The sequence below is a fragment of the Salvelinus sp. IW2-2015 genome, linkage group LG20 (genome assembly GCF_002910315.2).
Source record: "Salvelinus sp. IW2-2015 linkage group LG20, ASM291031v2, whole genome shotgun sequence".
In the NCBI taxonomy this organism is placed as follows: domain Eukaryota; kingdom Metazoa; phylum Chordata; class Actinopteri; order Salmoniformes; family Salmonidae; genus Salvelinus; species Salvelinus sp. IW2-2015.
Genome location: NC_036860.1, coordinates 3,675,857 through 3,687,640, shown reverse-complemented (window position 1 = coordinate 3,687,640; position 11,784 = coordinate 3,675,857). Strand labels below are relative to the sequence as shown.

The 11,784-nt window shown below is 42.2% G+C and overlaps 1 protein-coding gene across 1 annotated transcript; it reads left to right on the top strand.

Annotated features, from left to right (window-relative positions):
- The first annotated feature begins 331 nt into the window (after nucleotides 1–331).
- LOC111981877 (phenylalanine--tRNA ligase alpha subunit) lies at nucleotides 332–7,292 on the top strand. Its single transcript, XM_024013367.3, is given in 13 exon segments — nucleotides 332–522; nucleotides 2,358–2,495; nucleotides 2,655–2,753; nucleotides 2,866–2,984; nucleotides 3,580–3,672; nucleotides 4,256–4,384; nucleotides 4,502–4,617; nucleotides 4,838–4,922; nucleotides 5,372–5,471; nucleotides 5,624–5,792; nucleotides 6,471–6,548; nucleotides 7,175–7,192; nucleotides 7,195–7,292. Coding segments are annotated over 13 exon segments (1,389 nt in total). The 5' UTR covers nucleotides 332–375.
- Nucleotides 7,293–11,784: the final 4,492 nt, after the last annotated feature.

The following is an 11,784-nucleotide window of genomic DNA, read 5'->3' as shown; positions in this document are numbered from 1 at the left end:
TATGGGACAATTCTGGTGTTGAGAGCCATTCAGAAAAACAGAATTCCAACTGTGTGATCTTACATCCATTTAAACTTCACCTACCTACAGCAAGCACAATATTTCCAAGTCATTCAACTATATCCATTCATGTGAAGTGTTAATCATCCTCAGTCGCAATTCAGTCACTGTCAGTACATTGCATGCAATGCATGGGATAAATCAAGTGTGTAGTGGATTTTTTTAATTCTTCAAGGTGTCAATTCAGGTATTAATTTTCGCATGTTCTGAGGAGTTTACGGTATTTCAAAAATACTGGCTCTTGTATTCCAGTACTTTCGACATATCCAATACTGAGCTCACTACCGGTCTCTTTTCGGCTTCGCTGTGACAAGCATGGCTGACACTGGTCTTGTAGAAACGCTTCTTCGGCGGGTGGAAAAGGTGGACYGTGGTCTCGACAGTCAGGATGTTGCGACCAGTCTTGGGGTGGACCACCAAGCTATTGTCGGGGCTGTGAAGAGCCTACAGGCACTTGGTGATGTGAGTTTACCTGCCGGTGTTGAAGCGGAAGTCAAGCGACCGTCCACTTTGTTKATTCGGCYGAGACTTTAAGGACACAGTTGACGCTTAAACCGCAAAAACCTCAAACTGACCATTACCTTAACCCTAACCTAATTTTAATACATTCTGAAATTAAATATCGGTTTGGGCGTCAAGCTTGTACTTATAGTATTTTCTGTTCATCCTATGATGATGGGCGATTGGATAGGAAAGTGATGCAATAGGGACGTAAACGGGATCGTGTTAMCCATGAATAAATGCAGTGGTGACTGTTCAGTCTGATTGTTCCACTGCACTGCTAGTCAGCAAACTTGACTAAAAACAAAAACTGTTAGACATTTTTCAATATTTGGTTTTATTGAATCGTCATTAAGGCAATCTACCAACGTCTGATACATCTAGCTGGTTACTACTTATATAGGATGATAATTAATGGAAGCTTCTCTAATGTCAAACATGTAAAGTGTGGTGTACCGCAGGGCAGCTCTAGGCCCTCTACTCTRTTCTATTTTTACCAATGACCTGCCACTGGCATTAAACAAAGCCTGTGTGTCCATGTATGCTGATGATTCAACTATATACACATCAGCAACCACAGCTAATGAAGTCACTGAAACCCTTAACAAAGAGTTGCAGTCTGTTTTGGAGTGGGTGGCCAGTAATAAACTGGTTCTGAACATCTCTAAAACTAAGAGCATTGTATTTGGTACAATTTGTTTTTGAAGTGCTAGACCGCAGCTGAATCTGGTAATGAATGGTGTGGCTGTTGAACAAGTCYAGGAGACTAAATTACTTGGCGTTACCTTAGATTGTAAACTTTCATGGTCAAAACATATAGATTCAATGGTTGTAAAGATGGGGAGAGGTCTAGACGTAATAAAGAGATGCTCTGCTTTTTTGACAACACACTCCAAAAAGCAAGTTCTGCAGGCTCTAGTTTTGTCTAATCTTGATTATTGTCCAGTCATGTGGTCCAGTGCTGCAAGGAAAAGCCTAGTTAAGCTGCAGTTGGCCCAGAACAGAGTGGCACGTTTTGCTCTTAATTGTAATCAGAGGGCTGATATAAATACTATACATGTCAGTCTCTCTTGGCTAAGAGTTGAGGAGAGACTGACTGCATCACTTCTTTTTACAAAAAACATGAATGAGTTGAAAATCCCAAATTGTTTGCATAGTCAACTTACACGCAGCTCCGACACACACACTTATCCCACCAGACATGCCACCAGGGGTCGTTTCACAGTCCCCAAATCCAGAACAAATTCAAGAAAGCGTACAGTATTATATAGAGCCATTATTGCATGGAACTTCCTTCCATCTCATATTGCTAAAATAAACAGCAAACCTGGTTTCAAAAAACAGATAAAGCAACACCTCACGGCACAACGCCTCTCCCCTATTTGACCTAGATAGTTTGTGTGTATGCATTGATATGTAGGCTACGTGTGCCTTTAATTTTTTTTTATATAGTTCTGTTCTTGTCTATTGATCTGTATTATGTCATTCTGTATTATGTTTAATGTTTTGTGTGGACCCCAGGAAGAGTAGCTGCTGCTTTTGCAACAGCTAATGGGGCTCTTAATAAAATATGAAATACCAAAATGTCAACATTGAGAAGTTAGACTGAGTCAATAAATTGGGAGCTGTTATTGTCACTGGATCTAAAAATGAGCCCATGGTAAACGTATAATGTGCAGTGATAGCTAATTCATGATGTGTACACCAATCAGACCTTGAGAAGATGACAAATGTGTGGCCCTCTGCCTCAAGGCTCCATTATGATTCTGATCATGGTTGTTTGTTTTCCTGCGCAGGTGATCTCAGCTGAGCAGCGCTCCTCGAAGCACTGGGAGCTGACTGGGGAAGGCTGTGAGATAGCCGAGCAGGGCAGCCATGAGGCCAGAGTCGTCATCTCCATCCCAGAGGAAGGGATGCCTCAGAGCCAGCTCATGGTGAGAGGACCTGCAGGGTGCCTGGACAAATAATATATACCATGATGTTATGTTTATTTGGAWGAAAATAAAATAATCTTTACATTGTGATTTTATATGCTTTCCACTTGGAGAATTGGGGCAGTGTTTACAGATTGTTTTGTCTCTATTTCTGTGTAGAAACTAGCCTTTGGGAAGGTGGGTTTTAGCAAGGCCATGTCCAACAAGTGGATCCGTCTGGATAAGGGCCACGAGGGCGGACCCAGGATCTTCAAGACTGTGAGTTTATCTTCACATCTGACTTGGTGTGCTTTGTGATTGAGCGTGAGTGTTGCTTTTAAAATTGAGAAAATAAGTATGACACACACAAACATCGTGTGTGTGTGTCCAGGTGGAGCACTTAGAAGACTTGGTGAGGGACAAGTTGCTCCTGGTACAGAAAGGCCAGGCGTCTCAACTGGAGGAGAAGGAGAAGAATGAGCTGAAGAAACGCAAACTGCTCTCTGAAGTGTAAGAATCAGACTGGTTGATAATATTTGACTACTGTGAAAACGTCTGTGAAATGTTAAGTATATTCCTAATTGATATCTACCAGTAGATGGCAATAGATGCCATTCAGCAGTACAACACAGTGTTCACTCATCTGGCATCCAGGCATGTTCAGGATGCCCCAGTCACAACTAGCCTCAGCATAGTCTCATGCTGAGGATGTTCTCTGACTTGTTGATCCCTAAGTCTTTAGTTGAATAACAGCTGAGAAATGCAGGTTTGGATTAGAATATAAATTATGTCTTATATCATAGTTACATCCTACTTACATAATATTCACAGATCAGATGTGAGTCAATGTTGTCGTCTTGTCTGAGTCGAGATGTCTAGTTCACCCAATGATATGAATACACTGAGCAACAGATTGTTAATGGTCTACTTCCTATTTGCTAAATAGTGTCCCAGGCCCTCACCACCACCACATGTTCCCAATCTCCAATGTTCCCCAAGATAAGACCTCTTGTGGCCTTTGTCACTCATGTGATATACAACTTTCAAAGGACCACATTTATGCAGTTTGAATGAGAATGATTGTATTTATTTCTGTGAATTTTAGGACGGTCAAGTCCTATTGGATCACAAAGGGCAGCTGTTTCAGCACCACCATCACTAAGCAGGAGACGGAGCTCACCCCAGAGATGATCGCTAGGTGAGTCCTGCTCTGCTTTTCCTGTCAACTTTGTCATGGTTGCTCTATGATTGCTAAGATGGATGAGGGATTCCTCATTCTGTATCTCTAACCTGCATGCTGCTGCTGAGGACCTTGTCCTAAGGCAAATGTATATTAGCCTGAAGTTGTTCATTCTCTCACAGTGATGTCATTTCTATTCATATCACTGTATGTTGTAGTCAAATTGGCAGTGTTTTCATTAGGTACCGCGCATGATCCAATTAGTTTTGTTTTTACCTGGAAACTGCTGTCTCTCTCAAAATGCAGGTAATCTATTGACCAAGCCTGGTTTTCATGTGATTGTCTGAAACAATTTGTTAGTTCTCGTACCCCAAAACAGATCAATGAAAATGCACCTGGTCTGCAATATCACAAGGGGATTTGGCACAGAACTGTATTCAGGTGTCCCAAAAATGAAATTAGTGTCTTTGTATATATACCTCCACGTTTTATCTGCACACAGACTTTGCTTGTGTTTGGCCATATACACTCATTAATTTGATGTTCTCTAGAACATATTATATGTTCTCCTCCAAATTGACCTTTCTCTGGTCTGTGACAGTGGGAGCTGGAAGGAGAAGAAGTTCAAGCCTTATAACTTTGAGGCCATGGGTGTGGCCCCAGACTGTGGCCACCTGCATCCGCTCCTGAAGGTCCGCACGCAGTTCAGACAGATCTTCCTGGAGATGGGGTCAGTCACCTATCCTCTATTCTGCCCTTGCAGGACACCATCAGTATACCCTATATAACTAATGTATGGTAAGACTAAGTTCTAAGACCTGTGTGTACTCACTCCTGTCTCCTTCAGCTTCACTGAGATGCCCACCAACAACTTCATTGAGAGCTCCTTCTGGAACTTTGACTCCCTGTTTCAGCCCCAGCAGCACCCTGCCAGAGACCAACACGACACCTTCTTCCTGTCTGGTGAGCGACTGGGTGTCTCTGTGTGTCTGGACTTGATGCCCAGATAAGATAAAATGGTGCATTATTGATGATGCGCTGAAAGGGAAATCTGATTTCCCTCGCTAAAACAGACTCTAGATTTCCATTAGATATAACTCATCTGTTTTCATCATGTACCATCATTATTATTTCCATGTAACTTACCGGTAACTGCGGCCCCTCCTATTATTATATTTCTCAGACCCAGCTCAGGCCCATGAGTTTCCCCAGGACTACCTGGAGAGAGTGAGGAAGGTCCATTCAGAGGGAGGCTTTGGATCACAGGGGTGAGAGCTAATCTTACACGCATGGACTTACACACACGTTTTATTTTATTTATTTTTATAAAAAAATAAAAATCCAAATTTTGTGGTATCCAGTTGGTAATCACAGTCTTGTTCCATCGCTGCAACTCCCGTACGGACTCATTCTTGACACAATGCCCACTTAACCCGGAAGCACCAATGTGTCGGAGGAAACAGTGCCCGGCCCGCCACAGTAGTCGCTAGTACGCGATGGGACAAGAACATCCCTGCTGGCCAAACCCTCCCCTAACCCGGACAACGCTCTGCCAATTGTGTGCTGCCCCATGGGTCTCTTGGTCGGCTGCGACTGCGCCTGGACTCGAACCAGGATCTCTAGTGGCACAGCTAGCAGTGCGCTGCAGTGCCTTAGACCACTGCGCCACTCGGGAGGCCCAACATGTTCTATTTTTAACGCTGTATGTGTTTGACAGGTACAAGTATGACTGGAAGATTGAGGAGGCTCAGAAGAACATCCTCCGTACTCACACCACAGCAGTCAGCGCTCGCATGCTGTACAAACTCGCTCAGCAGGTAACCCACTATCTACATTTGTTCATGCTATCTTAGTACTTACTAAAATGAATTAGAAAGTAATTGCATGAGGGTGATGTTACATTTTAACCGTGCAGCAATTGAGCAACTTTCCTCTGTAACCATTTCAAATGTACCTTTCTTTCTACCAGGAAAAGTTCACCCCTGTCAAGTACTTTTCCATCGACAGAGTATTCCGTAATGAAACTCTGGATGCCACCCACTTGGCAGAGTTTCACCAGATTGAGGGAGTGGTGGCTGACTATGGCCTTACCCTGGGTGACCTCATGGGCATCCTTCATCAGTTTTTCAATAAACTAGGTGAGGGCTCTACCAGGCAGGGTTGGGGTCAATTCCACTCATTCAATTCTCTCCCAGGAAATGTAATTCAATTCAAATTCGAGGTCGGTCTTTGAATTCAGAGATAATAAAATTCCTCTCAATTCCAATGTTAGCTAAATTCCAAGAATTCAAGTCCCAATTCAATATTATCCCCAACAATTCCACAAATTCCAATTAGAAATTAAATTTCTTCAGGCTTTCAGGCTGATTGTGTCACTGTTCAGACAGCCTAGCTATACTGGAAATATCTGAATACAGGTTGAAATGATTAAAAACAAATCCTACAGTAAATGTTTTTATACTATATGCATTAATTCCATTAACTAGGAAATGTAAAAATATTGAATTTCAATTCCAAAGATTAAATATTTTTACAACTCCATAACTTTAAAAATTATAATGTAATTCAACATACATTCTCATGAATGAGGGAATTCAAGAATTGAATGGAATTTAAATTATATAAGAATTGACCCCCACCCTGCTTCCAGTACCTCATTCTTTTTTTAAAGTCTTTTTTTWAACAGTGGGTTCAGTTGTCCGTACTGAAGTGGCTTCTAATGCATCTTAATGCCTGTAGTACAACATGAGCTTGTTTCTCTGTCAGATGTAGTATTTCTGAGAAAGTATTTACAATATATTTACAATTTTCTCCAGGAATCACCAAATTACGCTTTAAACCGGCCTACAATCCATACACCGAGCCGAGCATGGAAGTGTTCAGCTATCATGAAGGTACAGTTCCTTTTGAATATCCTCAACCCTGGCATTTCTCATGTTTGTGTGATATGTGTGTTTCGGCCTTGGGCTTTTGTCTCACTCAAACCAAAAGCCATAGACGACGCAATCCTATCCACACTGAGTCGCATCTTTTATTTTTTCTCCCAATTTCGTGGTATCCAATTGTTAGTAGTTACTGTCTTGTCTCATCGCTACAACTCCCGTACGGACTCGGTCGAGAGCCATGCGTCCTCCGAAACACAACCAACCAAGCCGCACTGCTTTTTAACATAGGCGGCATCCAACCCGGAAGCCAGCCGCACCAATGTGTCGGAGGAAACACCGTACACCTAGCGACCTGGTCAGGGTGCACTGCGCCTGGCCCGCAGCAGGAGTCGCTAGTGCGCGATGGACAAGGATATCCTGCCGGCCAAACCCTCCCTAACCCAGACGACGACTGGGCCAAATTGTGCGCCACCCCTTGGGCCTCCCGGTCGCCGCCGGCTGCAACAGAGCCTGGGCTCGAACCCAGAGTCTCTGGTGGCACAGCTAGCACTGCAATGCAGTGCCTTAGACCACTGCGCCACCCGGGAGGCACACACTGAATCCATCTTATATTGTGCCATTCCTGCTCTCTCCAGGGCTGAAGAAGTGGGTGGAGTGGGGAACTCGGGGATGTTCAGGCCAGAGATGCTGCTGCCTATGGGGCTCCCTGAGGGGGTGACGGTCATCGCCTGGGGGCTGTCTCTGGAGAGGTGAGTCAATGACAAAGAAACACATTATCCTCTTCAATAGAACTGATCCTGGTGATGTAATGGAATTGACTGACCGACATTTGTTAATACAAGAGCTACAAATACAAACCCCTTCTGCCTGGCCTACCCACTTCCACACTCTCTGACCCGTCTCTAGGGCGCGGAATTGCCAGGACCATCAAGATAAGATATCACCGTACTTACAGTGGAGAGAACAAGTATTTGATACACTGCCGAATTTGCAGGTTTTCCTACTTACAAAGCATGTAGAGGTATGTAATTTTTATCATAGGTACACTTCAACTGTGAGAGACGGAATCTAAAACAAAAATCCAGAAAATCACATTGTATGATTTTTAAGTAATTCATTTGCATTTTATTGCATGACATAAGTCATGATCACCTACCAACCAGTAAGAATTCCGGCTCACAGACCTGTTTCGTTTTTCTTTAAGAAGCCCTCCTGTTCTCCACTCATTACCTGTATTAACTGCACCTGTTTGAACTCGTTACCTGTATAAAAGACACTGTCCACACAACTCAATAAACAGACTCCACCTCTCCACAATGGCCAAGACCAGAGAGCTGTGTATGATAAAATTGTAGACCTGCACAGGCTGGGATGGGCTACAGGACAATAGGCAAACAGCTTGGTGAGAAGGCAACAACTGTTGGAGCAATTATTAGAAAATGGAAGAAGTTCAAGATGACGGTCAATCACCCTCGGTCTGGGGCTGATGCAAGATCTCACCTCGTGGGGCATCAATGATCATGAGGAAGGTGAGGAATCAGCCCAGAACTACATGGCAGGACCTGGTCAATGACCTGAAGAGAGCTGGGACCACAGTCTCAAAGAAACCATTAGTAACACACTACGCCGTCATGGATTAAAATCCTGCAGCGCCGCAAGGTCCCCCTGCTCAAGCCAGCGCCCGTCTGAAGTTTGCCAATGACCATCTGGATGATCCAGAGGAGGAATGGGAGAAGGTCATGTGGTCTGATGAGAAAAAATAGAGCTTTTTGGTCTAAACTCCACTCGCCGTGTTTGGAGGAAGAAGAAAGATGAGTACAACCCCAAGAAACACATCCCAACCGTGAAGCATGGAGGTGGAAACATCATTCTTTGGGGATGCTTTTCTGCAAAGGGGACAGGACGACTGCACCGTATTGAGGGGAGGATGGATGGGGCCATGTATTGCGAGGTCTTGGCCAACAACCTCCTTCCCTCAGTAAGAGCATTGAAGATGGGTCGTGGCTGGGTCTTCAGCATGACAACGACCTGAAAACACACAGCCAGGGCAACTAAGGAGTGGCTCCGTAAGAAGCATCTCAAGGTCCTGGAGTGGCCTAGCCAGTCTCCAGACCTGAACCCAATGGAAAATCTTTTGGAGGGAGCTGAAAAGTCCGTATTGCCAGCGACAGCCCCGAAACCTGAAGGATCTGGAGAAAGTCTGTATGGAGGAGTGGGCCAAAATCCTGCTGCAGTGTGTGCAAACCTGGTCAAGAACTACAGGAAACGTTGATCTCTTAATTGCAAACAAGGTTTCTAATACCAAATATTAAGTTCTGCTTTTCTGATGTATCAAATACTTATGTCATGCAATAAAATGCAAATGAATTACTTAAAAATCATACAATGTGGTTTTCTGGATTTTTGTTTTAGATTCCGTCTCTCACAGTTGAAGTGTACCTATGATAAAAATTACAGACCTCTACATGCTTTGTAAGTAGGAAAACCTGCAAATTCGGCAGTGTATCAAATACTTGTTCTCCCCACTGTAGGTGCCGATACGATATGTGGTCTAAAACATTCGAAAGACCTTGTTTTAGATTCCGTCTCTCACAGTTGAATTGTACCTATGATAAAAATTACATAGACCATGACATAGACAAACCATGTGAATTCGGGTGAAAGCTATGATCCCTTATTGATGTCACCTGTTAAATCCACTTCAAGGAGACAGGTTAAAGGATTTTTAAGCCTCGAGACAATTGCGACATGGATTGTGTATGTGTACCATTCAGAGTGTGAATGGGCAAGACAAAATATTTAAGTGCCTTAAACGGGGTATGGTAGTAGGTGCCAGGCGCACCAGTTTTGAGTCTGTCAAGAACAGTAACGCTGCTGGGTTTTTCATGGTCTACAGTTTCCTGTGTGCATCAAGAATGGTCCACCACCCAAAGGACATCAGGCCAACTTGACACAACTGTGGAAAGCATTGAAAGTCAACATGGGCCAGCATCCCTGTGGAACGCTTTCGACATCTTGTAGAATTGAGGATGTTCTGACAGCAAAAGGGGGGTGCAACTCAATATTAGGAAGGTGTTCTTAATGTTTGTTATACTCAGTGTATGTCTGCTGCAGAGAGACAAGCGAGAGCATGAGAAAACACGTTTTGATCAGTCAGGGAACTAAGTGCTGAAAAAATGTTTGATCACTATTTAAAAAGAAGATGGAGAACAAGCTATAGGCAGGTACAGCCGACTAGTGCCAGCTAACGCTACCGAGAGTAGCAAAACCATTTATTTCTTATTAATTACAAATAAACTTGGATATCGATATAATACCATCCAAAAATAATATTGCAATATGTAACTGTATCTATTCGCCCCCCCATCATTACCCGTCTCTCCACTCTTGGGCCAGCTATCTCACTGGAATTGACCCACATCAGCTCCATATCCCTTAACCTGACCTTAACTTAACTCTCTCATAACCAGATGCACAGGGTCAACTGTTAGTGTACTTAAATGGGACATGGGATTTCAATAGTAAAATGTTTCCATAATGTGAAAATATACAATGTTATGCCTGTAATCCCAGTGTGATTTCCCGTAGAGGGGTTAAAGGTGGACAGTAGTGTGGTCATGTCCCCAGATGTGTGGTCATGTCCCCAGATGTGTGGTCATGTCCCCAGATGTGTGGTCATGTCCCCAGATGTGTGGTCATGTCCCAGAGTGTGTGTCATGTCCCCCTGATAAATTGGTACATAGAGAAAGTAGATGATGATATAATTGTATCTTAGGAGTTAATGGATGGATGATAATGTAGTACTTGGAAGAGTTATGGTGATAATTGGTACTTAAGGAGAGTTATGTGATAATTGATACTTAGAAGTTATGGGATGATAATTAACTAGATTATGGATGAATATTGTAGCTTGAGGTTATGGATGATAATATACTTAGAAGTTATGATGATTAATCTGTACTTAGGAGTTATGGATGATAATGGTACTTATGAGACAGTTATGATGATAATTTAGTACTTAGAGAGGTTGAGGATGATAATTAGTACTTAAGAGTTATGGATGATAATTGGTACAGAGAAGTTGATGATAATTGAGTACCTTAGGGAGATTATGGATGATAATTAGTACCTTAGGAGTTTAGGATGATAGATTTGGTACTTAGACGTGTATGGGATGATATGGGGTGTACTTAGAGAGATTATGGGATATGGAGAATTGGTCTTAGATAGAGTTTTATGATATTGGTGCTTAGAGAGAGTTATGGGATGAATAATTGGACTTGGGAGAAGTTATGGATGATAATTAGTACTTAGAGTTAGTGGATGATAATTGGTACTTAGGTTGAGGATGATACATTATACTCTCAGTATGGATGAGTTTATTGGTTACTATTAGAGAGAGTTATGGATGGATAATTGTACTTAGAGAGAGTTATGGATGGTAATTCTACTAGAGTGAAGTGTAGGATGATAAATTGTCTTAGAGAGAGTTTATGGATGCATAATTAGTACTTAGAGAGTTATGGTGATAATTGGTACTTGTAGATAGGCTTGGATGGATAATTGGTACTGTAGAGGAGTTATGGATGATAATTGGTACTTAGAGAAGTATGGATGAATAATTAATTTAGAGTTATGGACTGATAGATGGTACTGAGAGTTGAGGATGATAATTCAGTACTTAGAGTTATGCATGGGATGAAGAATTGGGTAGTTTAGAATGAGTTTACTGGATGATAAGTCGGTACTTAGAAGCGATTTTAGGATATAATTACATCACTTAGGAGTGAGTTCATGGATGATAAATTGTACTTAGAGAGAGTTATGGATGATAATTGTACTTTGAAGAGAGTTATGGATGTTAATTGGGTACTTAGAGTGAGTTATGGATAAATTGTACTTAGAGAGGTTATGGATGATAATTGGTACTTAGAGGATATTTATGGTATGATAATTGGTACTTAGAGTGGATATATGGATGATAATTGGTATTAGAGCAGGAGGTATGGATGATAATTCAGTACTTAGAGAGATTATGGATGATAATTATATGTAGAGAGTTATGGATGATAATTGGGCTTAGAGAAAGTTATGGTATGCTAATTAGTATTAGAATTATGGGGATGATAATTAGTACTCTAGAGAGTTAATGGGATGATAATGGTACTAGAGTTATGGATGATAATGGTACTTAGAGAGTTATGGATGGATTATTAGTGATTAGGAGAGTTGATGGATGATAATT